General features: G+C 40.0%; 1 protein-coding gene across 3 annotated transcripts in view; it reads right to left on the bottom strand.

Annotated features, from left to right (window-relative positions):
* The window catches only part of Tasp1 (Taspase 1), a 272,831-nt gene extending 252,320 nt beyond the window's left edge, over positions 1-20,511 (bottom strand). For 2 of the 3 annotated variants that reach the window (XM_068230008.1, XM_068230007.1), the window contains exons 1-2: positions 19,711-20,511; positions 19,307-19,374 (exon numbers count right to left, since the gene is read on the bottom strand). In XM_068230008.1, the coding sequence (XP_068086109.1) occupies positions 19,307-19,374; positions 19,711-19,738 (96 nt within the window). In that variant the 5' untranslated portion in view covers positions 19,739-20,511. The remainder of the gene's footprint in view (positions 1-19,306; positions 19,375-19,710) is intronic. The other variant, XM_068230006.1, reaches the window with a different exon arrangement.
* Between the last annotated feature and the right edge of the window lie 7,438 nt (positions 20,512-27,949).

Genomic DNA, 27,949 nt, shown 5'->3' with positions numbered 1-27,949 from the left:
TGGGGAGGCTTACACGTCCCAATGAAGCAGGTAGCCGAACCGTAGGTGCAACCATATCGGAGGTGTATCTGTCGAGAGACCGAACTAATGAATGGTTCATCAAAATGGGGGTAGCACCCTTTTGGAAGTTGCAAGGGCAGCAGTCTGGATGACTGAATGATATGGCCTTGTAAGAACACTCAACATGGCTTAGTTGTGTTGATACTGCTACGCGGCTGAAAGCAATGGGAAACTACAACCATAAGTAACTCCCGAGGACATGCAGCTCTCTCTCTCTGTATGAATGATGTACTGATAATAGTTTTCTCCCAGATAAAATCTTCTGGAGGTAAAATAGCACCTCCATTCGGATCTCCAGGTGGGGACTACATGAGAGGGGCAATTATCAGGAAGATGAATACTGACATTCTGTGATTTGTAGTGTGGAATATGAGGAGACTGAATCATTGTGATAGGGTAGAGAATCTGAAGAGGGGAATAGATAGACTAAAATAAGATGTAGTTGGTATAAGTGAAGTACGCCAACAGAAAGAGCAGGATTTTTGTCAAGCAACTACATATTTTTTTTTTTTTTTTTTCTCCAAGTGGCTTTACATCGCACCAACACAGATAGGTCTTCCAGTGACAATGGTATAGGAAAGGGCTAAGAGCATTTGCCTGATGTGAAAATGACAAACCACAGAAAACCGTCTTCAGGGATTCGAAACCACTATCTCCCGAAGGCAAGCTCACAACTGCGCACCCCTAACTGCACGCCCAACTCGCTCGATGGCAACTATAGAATTATCAACACAACATCAAACTGGGGAAATGCAGGAGTTGGTTTAATAATCAATAAGAGAACAGGCAACGGGTAAGCTACTACGACCAGTATACTGTTGGCAAGACAAGACACTAAGCCAACGCCCACCACAACAGTACTAGTTTAGCGGAGGATGATTTAAACAAAAGAATATACAAAGAGAGAGAAGATTTAATACAATGTATGTAAAAGGTGACGAGAATCTAATTGTAATAGGAGACTGGAATGATGTGGTAGGCCAAGGAAAAAAAGGTAATACAGTAGGAGAATTCAGATTGGGGTGATACCGGTATGATAGACCTTCAAGGCGTGTATCACCAAATCCCAATAATTGATGAAGATAAACAGTACACCACATTTGAAGCCTGTGGGCAGCTCACAAGAATACCTTTTGGTGTCGCCAATGGAGTCGCTGCTTTTCAAAGAGTCACTGACGACAATATCTGCACTGAGAATCTGAAAGACACTTCTGTGTACTAAGATGACTCAGGAGTAGCATGACAAAAAACTCAAGGAAGTATATGCATCTCTCTTTTTTTTTTTTTTTTTTTTTTGCAAGTTGCTTTACGTCGCACCGACACAGATAGGTCTTATGGCGACGATGGGACAGGAAGGGGCTAGGAGTGGGAAGGAAGCATTCATGGCCTTAATTAAGGTACAGCCCCAGCATTTGCCTGGTGTGGAAATGGGGAACCACGGAAAACCATCTTGGGCTGCTGACAGTGGGATTTGCACCCACTATCTCCTGATTACTGGACGCACTTAAGCGACGCAAGCATCTCTTAAACGCAATCTGACACTGAAATCCTCTCTATCCTTAAGATCCATTAGGTTGCCAATAAAACAGTTAGACCTGAAACGGATCGGCCAGAACCTCTAACGATCCTGTTACTTTAAGGATGACGCTTGGAATGTTTTCTCACTATTCCTCTCTTCGACCTTCCCGCTCTCAAATGAAGCAATTCAGACTTTCAAAAGATCCTAAAATTTCCTTCTCTGTAGAAACAGACGCATCGGACAGCGCTGTTGCTTTCTTCCCCACAGGTCTGTCAAGCTGAAAACTAAAACAATTATGGCTTGAAAAAGAAGCTCAAGCCATTGTGGAAGCACCATCTGATTGGTAGAAACTTCAAACTGATAACATATCAAAGATCAGTTGCATTTATCTTTGATAACAGTCATCATGTCAGGTCAGGTACATCCTGCCACCGTATGCGACAGTAGACGGTACTACCTGCAACTGTCTGGTCGAGGGTTGGGCGGCTGTTACCAAACCGGACAAACTAAGGGATAACCAATGGCTATGGGCAGAGGAGTTCATCGTTAGGGGGCTTGCTGAAGCCATTGTGTAGGAAATGACACATAAATTCAACTGGAAGCTGCTGCCTTGCAGATGTGGCAGGGACTGCTAAAGGCTAACGGAGATAGGCCTAACCCTGACAGAAAATCTCCTCTAACGTTAGGCGTAGCAAGTCAGTTAGAGAGTAACTGCAATCGCTTTGAACACTTATATGAGCCTCGGATGCAAACAAAGAACTCGGAGTAGACAATAGAACCCGCAGATCCATGATGGCTTACAGCCTGATGGTAGGCCAAGCCTTGCGATTGTGCAACAACCCCAGAGAAACAACTCAAACAGGAACAACAAATGTACTGAGTTTGACTGGGAAATGTGAAGAGTTAGTGGATATCACGGAGAGAAGGAAAATATCAATCCTAGGACTGAGTGAAACTAAATGGAAAGGTAAAGGGAAGAAAGGGTTGAGGAAAAACTATACCCTCTACTGGAATGGTAACAACAGAGAGATGAGAAATGGACTAGGATTTATATTGTCTAAAGAGTTAGATGGTATTACAGGGATCCAGTACATCAATGCGAGGATTATAAAGGCAACAGTTCACGTTGGAAAAGAGAAGCTGACACTAGTGCAAGTGTATGCCCCTCAGACGGGTTGCAATCAAGATTAAAAGAACAAGTTTCTTGAAGACCTAGAAGAGATCATCAGTGAAGAGAGGGCAATCATCATTGGAGACTTCAACGCACAGCTCGGGACAGACAGGAATGGCTATGAGAAGGTGATGGGACCACATGGCTATGAGAAGGAATTCAGAAGGGGAACATCTCCTAGACTTCTGCATAAGAAACTGCTTGGTAGTAAAAAACAGTTGGTTCAACAAAAGAGTCGGTCACAAGATTACCCGTTACAGCTGGGATGGAAAGAGCAAGACGGTCATTGACTATGTCATATATATATATATATATATATATATATATATATAAAATAAGAGTTGTGGGTGTACATTGCTCAGAATTTTAAAAGGATGGTATTTCTGTATCAGTCGTGTCCACAGTAACAAGGAAATGCACTTTTCAATTTTCTGTAATGTCAGTCTGTCTGTATGTAAACGCATCACGAGAAAACGGCTGAAGAGAATTTAATGAAAATTGGTACACAAAGTCGGGGAATAAGTTGCATTTCTAGGCCATAAATAATTTTATTCTCGCTGAGTGAAATGGTAGTTAGGGGAAGGTCTAAGATTTTATTCTCAAATATTTATGTTATTAGTGCTCGTATCTTAATGAAAATCGGTAGGCAAAGTCAAAGAATAAGTCGCTACAATCTAGGTTGCAAATAACTATATTCACCCTGAATAAATGGTAGTTTAGGGGAGGCCTACAATTTTTTCTCAAATATTTATTTATTAGTGGCCATATCAATAAATACTACAAAACTAAAGTTATATAGTATCAAATTTCCGATCATTTATGTCTTATACATTGTTACCGTACTGGCTATGATCACAGAGATATTCATGAATTTGGATTTTTGTTACTAAGTCCATATCACCACTGAGTCATGACAAAATAGGTACACGCTTGTTACAGATAAAGAAAGAAGTAGACTTGTGACTGATGTCAAGGTGATTCCAAGTGAGAACCTCAATAGCAACCACCGGTTATTAGTAGCAGATCTGAAAGACATTAATGTACCAAAGATAACAACCAGGAAATTACCTAAGATTAAGGTGTGGGAACTACAACAGACTGGAAAAAGGACCAACTACCAGGACCGTATAAGAGGACATCAGCTTACAGAAGAAGTGGAGAGTGGATAAGATTTTAAAACACCTTGATAAAAGAAGCAATGGAGGTTTCAGGAAAGACAAGTGCAAGAGTAAGGGAAAAAGACACACCCTGGTGGAATGAGAGAGTTAAGATCCTCAATGAAGGAAAGGAACATAGCACAAAAAGAACGAAATAGTGAGAAATCCAAGCCAGAACCGGTAAGGGACGAGGGGAAGATCAGAGATCTCGAGCAAGTTTACCGGGACAAGAAATTGACAGTTAAAAGAGTAGTAGAAGAGGAGAAGATAAAGTGCTGCGAGAAATTTACTAAAAAACTGAAGGAAGATAGCAGAGGCAATATGAAACTATTGTTCAGAGTGATCAAAAACAAAAGGAATTCAGTTGAAACCATCAAAGCAATTGAGGATCCTAATGGAAACCTGGCCAGGAAAGAAAAGGACATCAGAGAGGTTCTGAGGAATCATTTTGATCACCTATTGAACAGGACAGAAGCAGATCAGAAAACAAAAGAACCAGCTGTTGAAACCTGCACAGAGGTACCTCCCATTACATGGGCAGAAACAGAAGCAGCCCTTAAGAAGATGCCGCAAGGGAAATCTCCAGGAATCGATGAAGTCAGCACGGACGTGATTAAAGCAGCAGGAGTCCGGGGTTTACAGTGGCTACACAGAGTGCTCAATGTAGTTCGGAAAGATGGCAAGATACCTACTGATTGAAGCAAGGGTGTCATTATCCCCCTGTTTAAGAAAGGAAGTCACCGAAAATGCTCCAACTACCGCGGAATAACACTCCTTTCTCATGGGCTTAAGATTCTTGAGAAAATCTTAGCAGATTGCGAGTCATTTTAGAGTCACAGTTTGAAGAGGCCTAACAGGTCCACAACAGACCTAGTCTTCAGTGTCCGTATGTCAATGGAAAAATATTGGGAAAAAGGCAAAGATCTGTTTATGGTTTTCCTTGACACTGAGAAGGCATATGTCAGCACTGCAAGAGAGAAGATATGGGAATGCCTGAGAAAAAGAAATGTCCTAGAGGGACTGGGGAAGCAAGTTCAGATGCTGTATGAGAACTGCACCAGCTGTGTGTGATTGGGTGACGGACATTCATCTTGGTTCAAGACTGAAAGTGGAGTCCAGCACGGCAGTGCACTATCCCCATTATTGTTTATCACCATCATGGATGACATGATGAAGAACATCAAGAAAACCTCTGGTGAACTAAATGCAATGTTATCATCTGGGGAGAAATTGAGGAACAAGTAGGCTACAGTCAAGACTCAATGAATGGAAGGTTCAGTTCCAGGAGTTCGATCTCAAGATAAGCAAACTCAAAACAGTAGTGATGGCAATAAACAGAGAGGAACGACCAGCGAATATCATGCTAGGAAACCATCCAGTAGAAAGTGTGGAAAGCTTTACATACCTCGGCAGTACAATATCTCGAGATACACTAGCCACAAAGAAGGTGGCAAATAGAGTGCAGAAGAGCTCTCACTTTTACCAGTAAGTATGAACACTCCTCTGGGATCCCAAAGTACCAACAAAATCAAAGCTGGTGATATTCAATCAGTACTTCATACCAAACTTAACCTATGGTATTGAAAGCTACACCCACACTAAGAAAGACTCATCAAGATTACAGGCATCTGATGTGAAGTTCCTTAGGTCCACAATTCAAAAAACCAAACTGGACAAGTTAAGGAATGCCGTGGTTAGGAAGGAAGCTGGGATTGTTACATCATTGTCAGATTGGGTCAGCATGTCCAGACTGAGGTGGTTTGGGCATGTAATGAGGATGAAGCCAACAAGGACAGCATATGTTCACTTGGAGAGACATGTGGCAGGGAAACGGATGATGGGAAGACCAAGAACCCATCGGATGGACATCGTAAAGATAGACACTGCAGATCGGGAAAGGACACTGGAGGATGTCATTAACAACAGAAATTATCTCAATAAGACAGAATGGAAGAGGTTTGCCAACAGTACCTGGGAAACCGGAACTGTAAAATGATGATGAACAATAATCATCGGAAAGTAAAAACGAAAATATTATGTGGTGGCGAGTGGAGCTATCCTGCTTTCGGTATATAGGCCTGGAAAATCCAACGCCGCTGAGATGCCTTTTCACGAATTTGTGCTACTGTCTATAATCAAAAGTTTACTGAAGTACGCGTCTCACTCTTGTCATCCTGGAGTAACGCTTCTTTATTACTGGGTTCTCCCGTACACTCTGGAAGAAATATGTCATGCAGCGTCTGTTCCGCAGTCAAACTCAGATTTCACTGCCATCAAGGAATGCTGATTAAGGTGACCTCTCCATTCGAAACATTCAGCGTAGACTTCAAAGGTCCTGTACCTTCTACCACATGAACCGATACCTGCTAGTTATCACTGATGAGTCCTCAAGGTTTCCTTTTGCTCTTCTTTGCCAGGATATGTCTTCATCTATTGTTTTATCAAAGATGAAACAACTCTTTGCTCTATTTGGAACTCCCGCAAACGCACACTCTGATAGACGAGCTTGCTTTATGACACACGAATTGAAGGGATTTCTTAATTCTCTGAGTGTCGCCTCCAGTAGAACCAATGCCTACAATCCTGCCAGAAATGGGCAGGTGGAGTGTTATAATAGCAATATTCCACCTCCAGCCCTAAGATCAGAAGCACGTCTAAGGGTATGGAAAAACATTCAACAGAAACCAAAGCTACTCATTCACCAAGATATTGTACAAACAGAACATCAACGCTTGAAATCAAGGAAATCAGCAGTTAACCTTGAAAGATTCTCCTTCAAAGTTACCAGTTCATGGAAAATCCAGTGGAAGCAGTCTTCAGTAGTCATTATACATCCAGATGAAGACCCTTCTAAGCGAATACAAGGATTCAACCTTCCTAGACGTCAGTGGATGATCATCAACCAGATCCAAACCGGACAAGGCAGTTGTGGATATCTGATACACAAATGGGGATGGGCTACCTCTGCAAATTGTGACTGTGGTGCCTCATTGCAGACTGTCCGCCACATTGTCGGTAATAATAATAATAATAATAATAATAATAATAATAATAATAATAATAATAATAATAATAATGGCAGCAGAGTAAATCGAAACTATCTTGGGCGTCTATGGCTGAGATTTAATTAATTTTGTCGGGTAAACACCTCGGCCGGGTTTGAACTTGGAGTTCTGGAGGCCGACACTCTACCACTGATCCACAGAGGCAACTACATTGTCGGTGACTGCCCGCTTCCTGCTTTCAGAGGAACGACAACGGCCATCCATCATACATCAGTTGAGAAGAGAACTAGACCTAGAATTGTACAATTGTATGAGCTTGTGACTGCACATTTGTCCACAATCTTTGTATATAAAATGTATATAAATACCTTTGATTAATGATACGATAAATAAATAAATAAATAAATAAATAAATAAATAAATAAATAAATAAATAAATAAATAATGGAAGACAACTGAGTTAGCCTTGAAATCCTCCAATCTCAAAATCACCAGAATCTTCACATTCGGTGCGGTCCCTGTTACGTACGGCAACAAACACGACCCCTCACGAATGCAGGTTTTCTCATCCTTGCAGATCAGGCTTCTAACCCCCCTGTACCTGTTTTCATGAAAGGCATGATAGAGCTTTTCGTATGACTGTTAGTAAAACAGGAGACTCTTCTTCATGGGAATGCTGAATACGCACTGACAGACATGCCAACTTTCAAAAGTGAAAAATCAGGAGAAATTTCGCAGCGAATCGCGACGTATTATGATACATCACTGATGGCAGAACATGTACAAATTCATTATAATTCAATACATTAACAATTCTATTTGCCCATATATATTTTTTTCATCACTTACATGTGAATACTAAATACTGGACATAGCTGAACTGTAGAAACATGTGACTTCTCATCCTTCAACATGGTGATCACCTTATGACTAATTGTTGTTCAACACACCAGTAGCTGACTTAGCCCTCTTCAGAAACTCGGAACTAAATTTTTGCTCAAAGCACTTGCCTTGCTGAACTGATTTCAAGGTTTAAAGTTTCTCCAAAGTTTGTTCAGACAGCAAGGATCTGAACTGTGGTTTTGTCTTTGTGACTCTGCTAAAAATCCTTTCACATTCTGCATTGCTTTGTGGAATTGATAAAATAGCAAGCATCACCTTAGAGAGTCTGTCATATTTAAGTATACCATCAGCTGATTTTATCTGACCTACCAATGCCCATTGAGCATCAATTCTTCCTTTTGCCAGGTCTGTTTCTTCGAGCTGAAAGCTACAGAACTGGGAGTGCAGAATATCAGTTTCTTTATCCAAATGTTCAGTTTCACTAGTCAAAATGTTCGGACACTTGTTAATGAAAAATCTAAGGCTAGAAAATTATGCCTTACTTATAGCAGAAATATTTGTAACTTCTATATTAATTAAAACATCTTTGAATGGAAATTTGTGTACCATGTAGTCACACAATGAATAGAAACACTTTCTAACAGACTTAAAGAATATGCACTTTTCCTCAGACTTCAATGGTGTTCATTAAAACAAACGCACAGTTCCCTATCATCAAACACAATCATCCTTTTGATTTGCTGGAGTATGATAATCTACATCAAGGAGAGAGGAGGATCTTTTAATAACGTCTGGTTTCACAAACCTTGCCATCACATTCTTCAACAGTTCCTCCAAAACTGACCTCAATAAGTGGATGTGCGGCATACTTGACTGAAGAGCTACGTTTGGATTCTCAAAGATATCCATAAAACTTGAGAGAAAAAGGCAAAAAGATTTATGTAAATTTGATGAAAGGAACATGAAAAGTCGTTCTTCACGTGACAATGCATGGCTCTTAGTGTGATCAGTAGTTTCATTTTTTTTTTTTTTTTTTGAGTGAAACTGATGACTGGGTTTTCCTTTTAACTGAGGAGTGAGGTGAAATGTTATGACATTCCTTAACGTTTTCAGACAAACAAGACACATCTGCACTTAAACTGTGCTTAGGAATTTTGTAAGTCTTCAAAGTTCCCATCTGAGAATCCTTACTCACAATTTCGCTCCTGAATAATGTAACCAAAGCAAAATCCTATCTAAACACCTTCTTCGTGATAACCATCGAGTGGGCACATGCTTCACAATTTTCCTGATCTCAGTGTTGTGTAAAGTCTGAAATTCTCTGAACTTTTCTTTCCTCTTTGCACTCCTTTCCAGATAATAAAATATATAAATTATACTTTCATCTACATTTACGGGCAAGCACGCCGCACCCTTCTCAGCAGCAAGATTAATTAGGTGACAAGAGCAGCCTACAATGATTATGTTACTATTTTCCTGCTTCAAACATCCTGCCACACCATTCTTTAATCCTACCATTACTGGAGCATTATCAGCACCAAGCGCTAGGCAGTTTTTTAATGGAATGCAGAATTCCCGAAAAGTTGAGAGCAAAAGATTGGCAATGTTAGCTCCAGTAGCATCCACTTCTAAATTAGGCACAGAGAGTAGACAACTCTGAATTTCATTGAGTTCAGGCCTAAAAAATGTTACAACAATGCGATATATCTTCAAGTAGCTTTTATTGCTACCATCAGTAGCAACAGAAAATGCATTCACCTGCAAATGTGATACAATTTTCACCCTTTTTTCCATGCACATTTCTGTAACGATAGCCGCTGTTTTCGTTCTAGCACATCCATATCGTTTAGCGATTTCCGAATCAGGAAACATTTTGCGAAACAAAGATCCGGCATGATCGGCACAATTTACAGACAGGTTATGTTCTACTATAAATGACATAAATAACGCCTCGGCATTCGTCACAGGATTTACATCTTGGTTTTTACATGAAAAGTTCAGTTTCTGGTTTCTTTCTACACACTGGACACTCTCCTTATGTTTTTTCGTTTGCATATGCTTGAGTATATCGCATTTCCCGCCATGTGCAACTGAAAATTCACACCTATATATAGTACAGAATGTGAACGTTGGTCCCTTTCTGGATTCACTGAAACACGGAAACTCTTCCCTATAAGCACTTTTAAACACTGCATCATATTTCTTTTTTTACATTTTGGCCAAAACAAATATTAAGGCACAACACGAGTACTTCTACGAGTAATTTTTTTTGTATTTGTTTTACGTCGCACCGACACAGATAGGTCTTATGGCAACGATGGGATAGGAAAGGCCCAGGAATGGGAAGGAAGCGTCCATGGCCTTAATTAAGGCACAGCCCTGGCATTTGCCTGTTGTGAAAATGGGAAACCACGGAAAACCATCTTCAGGGCTGCCAACAGTGGGGCTCGAACCCACTATCTCCTGATTACTGGATACTGGCCGCACTTAAGCGACTGCAGCTATTGAGCTCGGTCTTCTTCTACGGGTAAAACAACTATGGTGTGCTACTTCTGAGGTTAGGTTAGTCCAAAGAGAATGTTACTCGCTTGACTCGCTTGCAAAGAGAATGATTGTATTATAGACCAAAGAGCAGCACATGACTGGCCACCGTGCCCCGTACTGCCATCTGGTATCATTATTAGAACTACTATCGACCAGCCATACTCAGCCAAATATTGACAGAACGACGAAATCTGCGGGAGTTTATAATAATATGAAAATTATGGATATTACTCTGAAAATCGGGAGATTGGACCCGGCGATTGGGAGATCGGGAGGAACGATAAAAAAATCGGGAGACTTGGCACGTCTGCGCACATGTTCATCTGCTGAGACAAGTATTTCCACGCGTTACTTAGCTCTCTTGAAAGACTTTGGCCACAGTGCCCCTCTTGAGAGTAGCGATGCCAATCTTCACAGAGCACCAGAAGAAATATCTCCTACTGAGGGAGACCTCTTGATCTTTCTGAAGCTGACCAAATGAAGGAAGGACTAGAACTTCTGATGCCTCCGAGACCAATAATGTTACCGTTTTACAGCCCCTAACTACTTTTTTTATAGTTTTCAGAGATGCATAGGTGCTGGAATTTTGTCCCACAGGAGATATGTGCCAGTAAATCTAGCGACAGGAGGCTGACGTATTTGAGCACATTCAAATACCACCGGACGGATGGGGTCAGAAGGCCAGCGCCACTCTGCCTGGCCCCCTAAGCATCTTGAGGATTACATCCTCAAATAAATGGTGAGACGTAAGAATGTGATGTTATTTACCAAAGAGGCTACCAGTTCACACTTAGTCCGTCATTTTGCATTTTCAATAATCAATTGTTTTTCTTTACAATCTCATTGTTGTCTCTGTGAACAGGAGGCTACCTTATCAGTAGGTATCCTCAGTTTTGTTTATTCTTACAAGACTACTGACGAAAACGAGGACTATTTGACTAGACGAAAGAGTGATGGAATGGGTGGATAGAAAAAGTAACTCAGAGAATTAGAGTATACAAGTAAAGAACTGGAATCACTTTTGCGGACGATGTTGCAGGACCGTCACCTGGACAGATCCGTTGTGACTGACAGATTACGGTGTTTCTTTTTTGGGTATAATTCTGTTACCATAAGTGGTGTCGCGTTGGGTGTTCGCACAGAGCTGACACTAGATATATTTTTAAAAAGTGCAGTCGAACAAAGTCAGGTGATGCAGGTAATATTCGATTAGGAAATGAAGTCTTGAATGAAGTAGATGAAGATTGGTACCTGGGTAGTAAAATAACTAACGATGGCAGAGGTAATAAGGAGGACATAAAATGCAGACTAGCACAAGAAAGGAAGAATTTCTTAAGAAAAGAAAAGAAATTTGCTCACTTCCAACATTGTTATAGGAATTAGAATGTTTTTGAAGACTTTTGTTTGGAGTGTGGTGTTGTATGGAAGTGAAATATGGACAATAAGCAAGGTAACTACACTACTACGTAGGCTACTTCGGCGGTTGAGGCTCCCATTGGCCGGAGCGCTATGACGTCACGCGGTCTGAACGATAGCGGGTAGGGTACACAGTCACAGTACAGCAAACATGTAAATTGTCGCACCTGTGAAACATCTTCCCAATATTTCATCAAATAATAATCTGGTTTAGCCTGATTCGATAAGTACCAGTACTTCAAATATATTTAAAAGCAAGATGAGTAAAAATTCATTAAATTTCGTCACGCGCTGAGCAGGTAGAACATCAACTATCAAATATATGACATATAATACAATAAAAAATAAAATATTGCCATGCAACTCAAAATGATTGATTTCTTTCGTGATGAAGTAAACATTAAGATCAATAATGTTTAATAATGTTATTTGTTTTACGTCCCACTAACTACTTTTACGGTCTTCGGAGACGCCGAGGTGCCGGAATTTAGTCCCGCAGGAGTTCTTTTACGTGCCAGTAAATCTACCGACACGAGGCTGTCGTATTTGAGCACCTTCAAATACCACCGGACTGAGCCAGGATCGAACCTGCCAAGTTGGGGTTAGAAGGCCAGCGCCTTAACCGTCTGAACCACTCAGCCCAGCAACATTAAGATCAAATGACATACGGAAATATGCAGCATATTAACATCTTTATGGAATTATATTAAAGTATTAAAATGTACGTGTCAGGAGACTTAATTAGTTGATGAACCAGCCCAAAGCTTAGCCTTCTTATTGGCATATTTTCTCAGTGCTAGCTCATTACTCTTGGCATTTAAATGCTATATCTTAATAAATGTCCTGGTCCTTACGTAGAGACAAATTATTTTGTCATGGAATACTGGAAATTTTGACTTAATAACAGAAATAAGAGTTTTCAATACATTTTTGCATCAGGATACAGTTTGACCATGAAACACACCAAATATGATTTCGAGCTAGACTATGTTTTGTAATCACTCATGACTGGGATGTGTGAGGCCCCTTTGGAAATAACCGAGATTCAGTCACAGGTCTCTTCTTGCGGCACTAAGAGTTTCATCAATTGAACGACGCTTGAAAGCCAAATAACCTGCAAGGTATTTTAGGGAATCCTGGATGACATCCTTCCCTCCTACCGACTGACATGAACTGTCCTCCCTTAACAACTCTGTTTCAACATCCTCAACAAACATTTCAGTCTCTGAAGACTTGTCAACAATGTCAATGCACAGCTCATTTGTGACAAAGTCCATTAAATTTTCCTCCAAAAGACTTGTTGATGGGCCAATGAAGTCTTCTCCGACCGACGTGCTTCCAGATAAAGGAATTTAATTTGCATTTCCTGATAATAACGGCAGCCTAATTTGATTTCTTACTTCAAATGGAGTTGGGTCGTTACAAAATGCTCCCAACCCACAAACACGAGAGAAAAAGTTCTCCAAACAACCCTGGTTTAGGCGTGATGTTAGTGTGTAAGAAATACCTTGCCTTTTCAGATTTTCAAAAAGTCCAAGAAAGGACTTAACTGAAATTACAAATCCCTTCTGAGAAGGTAGTAGACTGTTTCTTTTGCCAACTCTTACTTGGGAGATAATGTCCAGAAATCTTTTCAGGGTCCTTTCCTGGCTGTGAAGATTAAACCCGTAGCCACTTCTGGGTGGAGTTTTATGGTCCTTGGGGATCCTAGAATTTAATACATTGAATAAGTCTTTAACCAGCTCGAAGAACTTACTTTTATGCTCTTTATGCTGGAAGTATTTAACTGACTTAGCAGTACGCCGAGAAAACAGCTGTGCGGCTAATCGTACGTTTCGGCGAGATCGTCCGGTTACACTCAAGTGAACGTCATTGATATGATACGTTGGTGTTAGGTTCCCACTTTGACATGCTAACAATTCTTATATCATACTACTACGTACTTCAGTTCCGTTGAGCAGCACAAGACCTTCATCTAAGAAAGGGTTCTTCAAAAGCTTTTAAAATGAAGCACATCACAGAAAACCCACACTTTGTCCACGGGATTATAAAAGAAAGTGTTGGCCATATTTACATGCAGCTTTTTTGCACACCTAGCGTTTTTCTCTCCCATATCACAAGTTACAGTAACCACATTAATGTGGCAAGCGTCAATGTTTGTAATAATGTTCTGCAGAAGTTTGGCTGTCATGGTCTTGTCAAAGTTATAATGCACAGGTTGTCTCCACTGAGAAAACAAACCTCGAACCACGACTACAAGGACATTACTGCAGAGACCAAGTATTACATCATCCGTTGAATCACAACAAATACAAGAGTCAATATTCATCTCATCAAAACTCAAGACAGCATATTTTTCTAGTCCTTGAAACTGTACTGCACGAAACTTTAATAAACGTAGCACTTCCTTCAAAAATACCAGATCTGCATTACAGTTTTCGTATCCACTTCTACAATGTTGATCTAGCAGGTAAAGGAGTATTTCTCTTTCTAAGGTACGCATAAGCCTTCTTAGAAAGTGCCCTTAATGCAAGAGCACTTGCAATGTCTTCTGAGGACCGTTTCACACTTTTCTTCGTGCTTACAAGACACCGTATCTGTCCTGCTGTAAAACATATGGACAGTATTTTCTCCACCTCTTTTTTGATAACATTTTGTGTCACTTCGAGTGGTGACTGTTGTCTTTTGACTGATACGACATACCTTGCACTTCTACATCTTTTGTAGCTTTCAGCGTCACCAATGTAGCAGCATTTTTCCTGTTTAATGCTTCAAATTGTCTTCGAAGTTTTTTTTTTTCCCCCCCATCCTTATTATCTTGAATTGTGTTAGTAATAATTGACTGGTCAACTTTCCTCTTCTTAGGGGATAATGTAGCGAGAGTAGACATCACCCGTTTCTTGATATTTCGGCCTTTGTGCCGAATACCTCGTTCAGTGGAGACCTGTGCAATGCCAATACATATGTGTTTTAGAAGTGATATGGGCAATATTAGGCCAAAGTATTCAAATCAGCATATACCATTAGATTAGAGGACAAATATGGAAGTAAAAAATACATACTTGTGACGTAGTTTCACTAGTACTAGGTCCTTCAGTAGTAAAACCTCCATGTCATTTGGGAATAAATTGAGATGGTACAGCATCTGGGCGTAGTACTTTTTTGGCGGGCAAACCTAAAAGCTCTTTTTCATATCTCGCTCGTAATCTGTTGGAAGGAAATGAACAGAACATACGCGAGAATTGTCCGGATTAAACTTATCAGTTCGCTTACAGTGAGTAAACCACAAACGCTTTAACTCGTTATTTTTTGGAAACCTGTGATACATAACACCGGTTAGGATGCAGTAGTTACGTAGAATTGAGAAGGTTAGCACAGGATAGGATGGCATAGAGAGCTGCATCAACGAGTCTGTGGACTGATGACACAAACAACAAGACCTAAGTTGCTCCTCAGTCGATCAATACGTTAACAGGAGCTCAGTTAGCCGATACCGTGTTGCCTCTTTGGTTCATTAAACAATATTACGTTACACCTGCGACTCTCAACAGCGCCATGCGGTTAATCGATTAACAGCCCTGTGCATTAACCACTGCCACGGACTACGCAATACGTGCTGCCATCTTTGGGATTTGAAAAGAAATTTTAGAGAAGGCACTGGAAGCGGCACTGCTCAATATGAAGCAGCCATCGGATGGATATGGAGATCACACAGTAAACTGTGATCGTATTCACTATACGCTGAAGTTTGTAGTTCAGCTGGCGTGGCACGTGATTCAAATGGAAACGGAAAATGAATCAGATCTTAGAACTTTGTAAATGCGTTCCCAACGCATACAATATTGTGTAAATAACCAGTGTTGATGTACGCGTGTTTGTCAGTCAAAATTAGTTTCGGCAGACTGAAGAACTTGTGAGGTTGCAAGCTTTAACTACTGTGTGATAGAATCTCATGTAAGTTAATATAAGGAAGTGTAAACACTAGGGATGAGATTTCGCCTAAAATCTGTTTTAGGCTCTTTTCAGCAAGAATTTGTTGGTTTTATTGTGCCTATAAATGCCAATCGGAGTATATTTGCCTATTTAATGCTTTTTAACAGTTCTGAACATTTTTTTTTTTACCCCACGAACAATAAGGAGAACTCTCGGGAAGTCTCCAGAAGTAGCACTTGGGGAATTTACTTCAGAACAAACAATAAGGAGAACTCTCGGGAAGTCTCCAGAAGTAGCACTTGGGGAATTTACTTCAGAACAAACAATAAGGAGAACTCTCAGGAAGTCTCCAGAAGTAGCGCTTGGGGAATTTACTTCAGAATAAACAAAGAAAAATTTGGCCTAACTTATAACTGGAGGCACCCGTTTTTGGTGAAAAGCTCTGCCTAATTTCATCATTAAAAAAAAAGTTATTTAGGTATATTTTTTGCTATTTCTATTTGAATAATTTCACTACCTTTTTATTTCTTTATTTCTGAAAGAAAAGCTAAACCAAAAAGTAGTTGATAGCATACTTCTGGTAAAGCATATTTTATTTTACATATCTACAAGAAACATGAAAGTTATGCTTCTCCTGAAAATACATGTTACATATATAAAAACTTGGATGTTTGGAAAAATTTTAATCCTGCCACTTTTAACAAGTAATAATTATTATTATTATTATTTGTTTTTACATCTCACTAACTACTTTTACGGTTTTCTGAGATGCCAACGTGCTGGAATTTAGTCCCGCAGGAGTTCTTTTACGTCCCAGTAAATCTTCTGATACGAGGCTGACATATTTCTGCACTTTCAAATACCACCGGACTGATCCAGGATTGAACCTGCCAAATTGGGGTCAGAAGGCCAGTGCCTCAACCGTCTGAGTCACTCAGCCCGGCTTTTAACACGTACGGCCTATGCTACGTACATAATTTATACAGTCTGAAAAAGACACTGATACCATGAGTTCCATATTACTGGACGTCAGAGCTGTTCTCTCGTCAGACAGAAAATGACCTGTCACTATCAGCATTACCAACTGGGATTCATAAGGCCCTCACTGTAACTTCCACAAAATGCCCATATTCTGATTTCAGGAAAAGACAAATGGATATCACATCAGCATCTTTGCCAGCTCAATATGAACTACCAACTAGATCCCTGAAAAGTGTGCTTGGTTCAAGATATTCTGATGTTGAAGGTTCTCGTAGGATTAGAATTTGATTTAGATGAAAGACTTCTTCTAAGTCAACTTTTATTATGCTCCTTGGATCAAAGAGTTATTCCACATCATTTCATCAATTGTTTTGTGATTTTACTTAAAGGTAAATAGTTTCATGTTCTGAGACGAATATGTAGAATTTTGCAAAAATTTTGCAATTTTGTGGCTTGCAGAAAACAGATGCCTCTACCAATAAGTTTTCCATCCCTCTCACCTCCTAAGATGATATGCGTAAACTAATCGACGTCGAACTATGTTGTACACACCCATATCCCCTTAGCTTTCCCTCACTGTAAATTGTTGGCGTCATATAGATGCACGAACAGCAGCCGCGGAGCCCGAGCTCGCCCGTGCCGGTGGATTCTGGACTTATACCATTGTTGGACACCTGGTCTTGAAATCGTGTTGGAGATCGGCTTTGAAGAAAAATCTTCCAAGTCTTACTGGCTGAAGGAGTGGATCACTGGAGATGCAAATTGTCACTGCTGATGGAAGAGTGGTCATCTGCCAAGCTTGAAGTAAGGAGGTAAGTTCAGTTGTCCCTTTTATGTTTTTCGTGCTTAAGGGCTATGATCACATTTCGCTGTAGCATTTATAGGCCTATTAATTTTTTGAATTGTAGCAACTTGTTTTGTTGCAACACTATATGATTCAGGCCATGGACGATAAGTCAAGCCAAGAAACCCATGTCCTGCCCATCAGTTCAATCAGCTTTGGCGTTAGCTGCTGGGAGCTAACACAGAGTTGTAGACGAGTGGCATGACCCTCGTGGAGTCACAGAATTGTGAAATAAGTTAGGGCAAAAACATTCAAGCTGTTTTGGCCATTTCAATAATAAAATTACCAGTGTTTCACTCCAGTGTAGCAGTGGGCTCATCAGTTGGAGAAGTCTTGAGCAAACATCTGCTATGAGGGAATACTTTCACAGGGCCCTGTAACAAAATCCAGGGTGGAAAGAGCCAATGTGCTACAATATGAGGTAGGTAAAGCAGTAGACCAAACCAAATGAACTGGCTTCAGTGAAGTTCTGTCCCATCACTTAATTTGATGTTGAGAGATCTGTCTCACAATACATAAATATATTCTTCATGATGTGTATGTTGGGTATTCAGCCTGAAGGCTGGTTTGGTCCTCTGCAGTTCTGCCAACAGCTGTCCTAGATTGCCTAGACATCACTCAAGAGGCATACTAGGGAAATGAGGGGTTGAGGTAGTTTCCCGTTGCTTTCCTCACTAAGCCAGAAGTTGCTAATACATATCAGTCTGCCAAGCCCACCGAAATGCATGCACGAACCGACCCCATGAGTGATATTTTCACACCATTCATGACACGGGCTGACTGCATCAGGAATGGTATTACTAGCATCACTCATACCTCGGTCACTTTCATGTCATCAAAACCAAGGATGAGACAGACAGGTGATTGAAAGCAACAAATTGCTCTAGCCCATATCAGAAGATATAATACATTGCAGCAACGGCAATTCTTCATGAAAACAGAACACAACTGTTACTGGAAAATATTGAAAATTTCTTAGTTGTAAATTCCTCCCATAGTCACTGAGTGTACTAATACATTTTAAGTATTTTTTTCATGCCCATTTGGTTGTCTATTTTACACACTGGTGCCTACTTTGGCTAATTTTAGTGCCTATAAGTCCTGTCCCTAGTAATCACATTAACGAGGTTGTAAAGTTGCAGATCTTTGCAGATGGTTATGAAGATATTTCGAGACTGCAGTAAGGATGTACAAGTCCTGGTAACACCTCAGTGTATGGGACCCACACCAGGATTACTCAATTTCAGAACTGCAGAGGCTCAATGGAAAGCAGCATGATTTGTTCTGAGTTATTTCCAATAAAATCAGTAGTATTAAACAACTGGAGAAAACCTTGAGCTAGGAAGACTTGGGAGCAAGGAGACGTGCTGCTCAATTAAGTGGTATGTTCCGAGTTTTCAGTGCAAAGTAGACGAATAAGATTAAATGAAAATATGCTAAAGTTGAAATACAATAGGGCCAACTGGAGTAGATATTTGTTTATAGGAAGAGGAATTAAGGATTGGAATAAATTTCCAACAGTGTATTCAATAAATTTCCAACTCCTCTGAAATCATTTAAGAAAAAAAATAGGTAATCAACTGATAGGGAATTTGTCGCCTGGGCACAGCCCTAAATGCAGATCAATTGTGACTGATAGACTGATTGAAAAGACATCAACAAAACGCTTTGGATGCACATACAATATATTTTCTTGGTCACATAAAAATTCATAATTCATGTGTGTCCATGGCAGAAGCAGAATAGAAATTTCAGCTTGTTAGACCTATACAGGCAGGTGCAAGTAACAAGAATCAATTCCTTGAGGAGAATAAGTAATATATAATTGCTTACTGTTTTACATGCATCTTTTGCCAGTTTCTTGTACTGAGGTAAAAGGCTCTCCGAATGTTGCCCAGCTCCTGTAAATAAGCTGTATTTTACTCACAGATCATTTTCAGTAAATTCGTATAACATTGTAATAATATGTAGACAGCAATCGTCTTTAACACACAATGGGCACAGACATCGAAGACATAAACTGTACTAAAAATTCATAAGGGAAGTTTTTAACCGTAAATATATGAAACCTGCAATAAATAAGTAAGTTATATAACTGATTTAGAGAATGCAATAAGCGTAATACTTAACAGAATGAAACTCATGACAATCCAAGGAAAAACGTCATACTATATATTATTTGATATCCTCAAAAGGAAAAACAAAACTAAACACACAGCGCTTAATTACTTCCTTACCCAAATGAAGACCGACGAATCCGGACATCTCTTCATAAATTCAGAACTTACACACGGTACAACTCACATTTACACCATAACCTATAATGTGATGAAATTGACATTTAACGAGTACACAGTATTGTGGAAACGTAGTACAGATCTGCAATCTCTGACTATATAAACATATATACAACTCTGAACAGATAAATAATGAGTAACAAATAATTTTGTATAGTATTTACATTCTTATGATCTGAAAAACCGCTCTGGTTTTTAGACAAAATTCTATCACAGTTGGCATATTCCACATGATTTGTTTCAGATTTATCGTCAATATATTAATAAAATATATAACATTTTTTGAATTCGTTTCTCAGTCTTTTATTTCCTGTATAATGCCAAATTGATACGATTGTTGTTGTTGTTGTTGATGTCGGAGAGATTATGGGCTCTATTATTTCACCCAGCCACTACACTTATTATCGTGATATTACATTTAATATGCGAAACAACGAGTTAGCTCGTTGATGCGAAATCACACGCAATTATTCACATTACGAAGATCACACGCAATGAGTCTCACTACAAAGGTCACAAGAACAAAGTTGAGCATCGTGTCTATGTACACATCTTAAATAGCGCGTAACATAACAAAGGAAGTGCATAGAAGTAAAAAACAGTGGGAGCAGGAGTATGTAACCGAGCGAACAATAAAAAGACAGTAATTTACAAATGAATATGAGAGTCATCCAAATATTGATTGATAGCATGTATTATAGCAGGAGACATATCGGTAAGCAAACAGGAGACATTGGTGGGGAGAGCTTTCTGAAGACTGATAAGACGAGAAATTCTTCTTTCTTCTTCTTGGTTAGTTTTTGGACATCGTCGTAAGACGCTACGTCCAGTCACTGGTGTGCGGGATAATTAATGTCTAGGAGAGGAACCAACATTAGAAGAAAATAGTACACTACAAGATAATAGGGTTAGCTATGTAATGAAGCTAATGACAGCCGGGGATAATGAAACTGAGTAAAATACCAAGAATATGGAGGCTAAACTATCTAGGACAACACAAAAACACTGGGACACAGGGTTCTAATGCTTCACGTCTGTGTGGTCTGCCACGACGTCTTTACTACGAACAAACCAGACCGGACCACAAATAAGGGTTAGGATGCAAAATTTCATACCTATAGGAAAGGAAAAAGTTACAATTGGATGTTACAGGTAACTAAAAATTTAAGGATTAAATCTACTACGCGAAAAGACGGTTGAAACACTAAACACGAAACATTTAACGGCAGTTGGTAACCCGCATGAAGAAGCTTAGCTATGAATTCTCGACGGTGATGTTCATATGTCTGACACTGAAAAAAAATATGGTTGACAGTACCTACTAGTGATGGGTTGCGACTGGAATCGCGAAGAATCGATTCCATATGCCTGGGGAATCGGGTACCCGATTCCGGAATCGATTCCGAGGAACTAGTGGCACCATCTATGATGCAGATACGTAAACACGTGCAGCACGAATGTGTTCTGTAATGTGAGTTCGTTTTGGTTTATAACCAGGTCTGTTTACAAGCCATGCCTGCTTTTATTGTAGTTTCCTGGAGTTATATACTCTAATGCGACTGTAGTTTCATCAGAAACTATGATCCTCTGTTTGAAACTATTCAAATTGTATTAAATCAAAACTTGTACGGGGATTATGACATAATATAACAGTACTCTTTCTACAAAATACAATTGTACTAAGGAGACAACCTTAACTAATGTTAAGCAGTGATGAAAAGAAAAATAGTAATTTTGAGAGTTTCTCATAATAATATTTAGTAGTAGTATCAAATGTTCTTATTTTTCTACAACTTTTCCCACACCTATGGGGTCGCGGGTTCGCTGTATCGCACATGTTGATTTGGTCCTGTTTTACAACCGGATGCCTTTCGTGACGCCAACCCTATGTGGAGGGGTATAATCACTATTGCGTGTTCCTGCGGTGGATGGTAGTGTAGTGTGCTGTCTGAATATGAAGAGGAAAATGTTGGGACAAACACAAACACCCAGTCCCTGGGCCAAAAGAACTAATTGGAGGCGATTAAAATCCCCCACCCTGCCGGGAATCGAACCCGGGACCCTCTGAACCGAAGTCCTCAGCGCTGACCATTCAGCCAGTGAACCCGACAGTGGTACGGTATGTTCATTGCAAATTAAATGCAACGGAAGCCAGTATGTTAGGAAACAAGTTGCATACTTATTAAAAATATGACTAAATTCCACATATTTTATACGTTTATACTAGCGATAAATGAAAACCACATTAGGAAAATACAGTATGAGCATAATAACAATGCCGATTGCTACACCCAGTGTCGAAATGTGTAATGTGTTTTCCAGACTACCAGGGTAAATTGTTATTTCATTATGTGGCATAATTCATTCACGACAACCAGTTACACATTTCACTGTATATAAAAGAAATAGGAAATATTACACGTTCGAATTTACTCCACTTATATACGGAAGACTCACTCTATTGAGTGCGACCGGAACACTCTCGTGACGTCATCGGGAACCGATTCCTCGCATGCGACATTGAGTGCGACCGCGGAGTCGTAGGAACCGATTCTCGCGATTCCAGGCGTCATTCGCGCACATCACTAGTACCTACTGCCCGACCGCATGGACATAAGTTACTTTCGATAAGATTAAGGCGATAGAGATGAGCAGGCGTACACACATGATTTAAGCGAAGCCGTATAATTGTAGTAATATGACGCCGAGTGTAGGTACCAAAGGCGAACCACGGTTTATTAGGAATATCAGGTAGAAGCGTGAATAAGTGCTTACCTTTCAACTGGGAAGTTCGGCGCCATTCTGCACACCACTGATCGTGGATGAAGTGACGACAGTGTTCCCATAAGTCTGTGTGTGGAACTGCGATATAGTAATCCAATCCAGAACCCTGGGCAGCCTCTTTAGCTAGGATATCCGCTGTGACGTTACCGTGTATGCCAGAATGGCCCGGAATCCATGCGAATAATACTTTAACATTACGGAGGAACAAGTCATAGCTTAATTTGCGTAAATTTTGAATGTACCAATTATTGGTATGTTCGGGATTGTCTAAAGCCTTCAAGGTGCTTAAAGAGTCAGTACAAATGAGAGCTTTTGATATTCCAGAATATTTTATGTGCAATAAAGCCTGGCGTATGGCGAAAATTTCAGCCGTGAAAGAAGAAGCGAGGTGTGGGAGAGTGAATTGTTTGTTCATAGCCAGTTGGGGGGAGTAAAATGCAGCACCGACACCAGTAGGGGATAGGGTCTTTGAACCATCAGTGTAAAAAATAATATATTGTTCTTGGTTATGCCTATGGAACGCAAAGTGAAATAAACTGGTCGTGACATGGTTATTTGTACGGAGTATTGGAGGACTAGTTTCGAATATAGTGTGAAGAATATCAGGTTTAAATGTACTAGCTCGAAAAGGTATAGAGTATTTCGGGTGATTTAACGTTTGTACCATGCTAGTACGAAAGTGACCGAAGTGGTTAAATGCCCATAATAGGGCCGGTTGATGATCTTCATTAACATTCCGGTTTTGATAATATTCATGTAATAGCTGTAATTTCGGGATGATTGGGTGGCGATATTTATTTAATTTGTTAAGAAGATATTTGCTAGCGAGTAGTCGTCGTCGAAATTTTAATGGCGGTTCCGATGCTTCAGCTAACAGTGCATTCGTTGGGGAGGAGGACATAGCCCCCAGGATTAAGCGGAGTATTTTAAACTGAAAGGTATCAAGTTTGCGTAGTTGGCTATTAGATGCTATATCAAGAAAATGACAGCCATATTCGTATACTGACCGAATGATATTTTTATATACCGTAAGAAGGACATATGGATCCGATCCCCAGGTGCGTTTAGTGAGAGATTTAATGATAAGGAATTTAGTTTCTAATTTGGAAAGAATATATTCGATATGTTCTTTCCAGAGTAATTTATTATCAATTTTAATGCCTAAATATTTGACCGAAGTTTTGATACAAATCTCATAGGAACCAAAGGTAATTGGAGTACGATCATAATTTCGTTTCTTCGTAAAGATCATGGCAGAGGATTTTTGAAATTCGATGTCTAAGTTATGCTGGAACAGCCATCTATAGAGGATCGGTAGTGTACGTTCAATGGTAGTACGGGATTCAAGGGCCGATGCTTTAATGGAATAAATAACTATATCGTCAGCATATTGTAGGATCCTAGCCTGTTGAGAAATCACCCGCTCTAAGTCAAAAGTATATAACAGATATAAGATAGGGCTCAAAATATCACCTTGTGGGAGACCTTTAGAAGTATATCGAGAATCGAAACTCTGGCCATTGGTCTTTAAAAAAATGTGACGATTGGTGAATAATTGCCGTATAATATTAATAAACGAAAGAGGAAATTGCCATTGATATAATTTGGCAAGAAGTACACCTATGTCCACATTATCATATGCTCCTTTTATATCGAGAAAGATAGCCGTCAAAACGTCACCTCGACTGCGAGCGAGTAATAAGTCTGTAAAAAATATATTCAGAGCGTCTGCCGTACTTCGACCTTTCAGAAACCCAAACTGGTACACTGGAAGTATATTATAATATTCTAAGCACCATAGAAGACGGTGCAAGAGGATTCGTTGAAAAGTTTTACGAAGGCAGGAACCCAAAGCGATACCTCTATACCCGTTTGGGTCTTGAGGATGTTTACCTTGTTTTAAGAGGGGTAAAATTTGAAAATCGTTCCAATCGACAGGAATGGCATGGCTGTCAAGTATAGCGTTAAAGGTATTTAGCAGCGTTTGCTTAGCGTGGAACGGAAGATATTTCAACATTTTATAGGTGATAGAATCTCTACCCGGGCTAGTATCTTGACGATGTTCGAGTGCCATATCTAGCTCATGGAGGGAGATATTCTGTAATAGACTAGAAAATTTGTCGGAGGAAGGTATTAAACTATATTCATAAGAAGGTTCCACGTAATCGGGTGTAAGTTGGTGGTAAAATTGGGCAATTCCTTGAGGATGCGATTGAGAAACAGGATTTGTATGAGTATTACTTAAATGGTGGATGGCTGCCCATATATCTTTGAGAGGGGTTTGTCGATTGATAGATGTGACAAATATTTTCCATGCTGTTCGTCGTTTTTCATTAAAAATAGTCTGTATGGAAGCGACTATTTTTTTATATTGGATATAGTGATCATAGGAGCCAGATGTTCTATAAACTTTTAAGGCAGCTTGTCTACGACGAACTAAAGACGCACACTCGGAATCCCACCAACGAATAGCATTTCTCTGCATTTTAAAAGACCGCTTGTGTTCAATAGGATGATAAGTATCTAAGTAAGAGTGAATAAAGGATAATAGTAGATCGTAGTCAAGAATATGGGGAGCTGGAAGTGTAGAGCGGATTTTATCTGCAAGAAAGGTCGTGAATAGCGTAGAATCAAAAGAGCGAAGATTACGGGATGCAATAAAGTGAGAGACATTCCTGATAACCTGTGGGCCGATATCGATTAAAATGGGAAAATGGTCGCTTTGATGGGTGTCATAAATGACATTCCAATTTGTTTTATGTGCCAAATCTACTGTGCAAATAGTGAGATCTACTGCACTTTTATTAATGTTAGGAGCTGTTAACCGAGTAGGAGAACCGTCATTGAGGATAACCAGTTCCTGTTTTACGGTGATCCGTTCAATGTTCCGCCCTTTGGGGCAACTAGATAAACTCCCCCAAAGAGGATTGTGAGCATTAAAATTACCACCGATTAGGGTGTTGTTTTGTGAGAATTGTGAAAAAAATTTGTCCCATTGGACATAGGTACCTTTTATCCACGGCGGACAGTATATAGAAACCAAGGTCCAGTCTTGAATTTTGACTACAAGGGCTTGAGTGCCCGGTATGCTATAGTTTAATGGAGCTTCCTGAAAGTAGATGTCTTGTTTGAGGAAAATGCATGTGCCTCCAGAGATGGGTGCATCATGCCGTATGACCGTAAAACCTTTCATGCGAAAATGAAAATGAGATTTTAACCACGTTTCGCTCAAGAAAATTACCGCAGGATCAAAAGAATTTATTAAACTCACTAATTCATGCTTCTTATTTAATATGCTCCGACAATTCCATTGCAGGATCCGCATGTTGTACTTAACAGTAGGGGGAGGTCCCACAACTTGAACAAGATCATCATATAATGATTTTAACTCTTTCTTCCATATGCCAGTTGTATCAATTGTTGCGATTACATCTGCAAATCTGTTAAAGAGAGGTCGACATAGTTCAATAACGTTAACGTTTGATTTACCCTGTAAAGCCATGACAGAGGTAGATGACGATATTGGCGCGTGGGGATCCGAAGTTTGCCCTTGAGAACTTGGCTTCAGTGATGTAGAGGCGGTCTCGGTAGGAGGAGTAGGTATCAAACGCACTAAGGGAGTACCAGAATATTCTGGAACCGTTTTCGGGTTACTTAGTAAATGCAGATATGATGCCCTATCATAACCTGGGGTGACAGGTGGGCGGGGGGGGTTATTAACCACCATAGTAAATTTACGCTTTCGAGGTTGAGTTTCTTCCGATGGAGTTGATCTAGTGGGTAAAGGAGGAAAATGTTGGGGTATCAGAAGGGGGTTAGATAGGGACTGTAATGGGGCAAAATAGTTTTTCACTTCAAAATATGATTTGTTTTCAACACTCATAATGCGTTTAATTTCTTTTTGTTGTTTGTGGATTTCACAATGTTCTGCTCCCGCAGGATGATTTCCGCCACAGTTAGCACATTTAACGACTTGGTGAGTGCAATCTTCAGTAGAATGAGTAAGGGAACACTTACCACATCTCGGCTCCCTAGAACGACAATTAGAAGCGGTGTGTCCGTACCGCTGACAGCGTTTGCATATTAAAGGAGAAAATATGTAGGCCTGAACCTCTATCATGACTTTAAAAATAGACACGCTTTTCGGAAGGTGTTGACTCTCGAATACAACCTTCACAGTACCTGTAGGGATATATTCAGTTTTTCCGTCTTTAGATGAACGTCTATTTAGACGTTGTACTTTCACTACAGGATAAGGTGAATCTAAATAGGTGAGAATGTCAGATTCGGAAATAGTAGTGTCTACTCCCCTTATGACCCCTACTCGCTGAATATTCGAAGACGGAATAAAAGCTTTCAATTTCTTTTCTGCAAGAATGGGATGAGAAAGAAAGGCGTTTGCAGCCTTACTAGACATAAAAGTAACTTGAATTCTATTACGTCCCTTCCTATGTATGGCCTTGACTTCACCAATTTGCCTCTCGTAGAAAATCCGTCCCAGTGCCATAGGGTGAATATGTCCTATTTTATTTGTAGAGTCAATCGATTCAACAAATACTATGTAAGGGCCAAGATGAGTGGTAGAATAGGTAGATACAGGAACTTGAGGGCGCTGATCCGAATCACATATTGTATCTTGAGAACTGTCTCGTTGAGTAACAGTATTACTAACGTCCATGGGTAAATCCTTACGCACGGCATCTTTAGCAATATCAGGAGGTCGGCCTAAAGGGCCACCACCACTATCTACAGACATAATAGTCCAAAAGGAATTACCCTATACTAGCACCAGAACAACCACAAAAGAAATTTACTAGGATACAAACACAAACATAAAAACACTCTACTTATCTACAAACAGGAAAAAAGCCGCTGCACCAGTGACCGGAGCTAGACGTGTACACCGCACAACAGCCGAACACCGAATGTGAAGACGAGAAATAAAAGCCGGACGAAAAGAATCATACACAGGGCATTGGAATAATAAATGATTTGCATCAGCATTCGGAGTGCCACATAGACAGGAGGAGTGGGGGAGAGGTTAAAACGATGTTTATACAGAGGAGTAAGGGCATGATTAAAGCGAAGACGAATAATGTTGGTAATGTGACGGCGAGAATAGTTACCCTTCAAATACCAAGGATAGGGAGGAATACAAGGCTGAATATTGTAATAATAGCGACCTTTATAAGAAGCTGATCGAGTCCAATCTTCTTGCCACTGACGATAAGCGGAATGTTTAATAACAGGGTAAAAATCGGGCAGAGGAACTGCAAGTTTAAGTAGGGATTTTCCATCACGAGCAGCTCGCTTAGCAAATAAATCCGCCTGTTCATTCCCATATATACCTATATGACTAGGGATCCAGACAAAAGTGAGAACCACCCCAGATTGA

Source organism: Anabrus simplex, chromosome 13 (genome assembly GCF_040414725.1).
Source record: "Anabrus simplex isolate iqAnaSimp1 chromosome 13, ASM4041472v1, whole genome shotgun sequence".
NCBI classification, from domain to species: Eukaryota; Metazoa; Arthropoda; class Insecta; order Orthoptera; family Tettigoniidae; genus Anabrus; species Anabrus simplex.
Note: the sequence above shows the minus strand (reverse complement) of the source record. Positions and strands in the feature narration are given on the sequence as shown.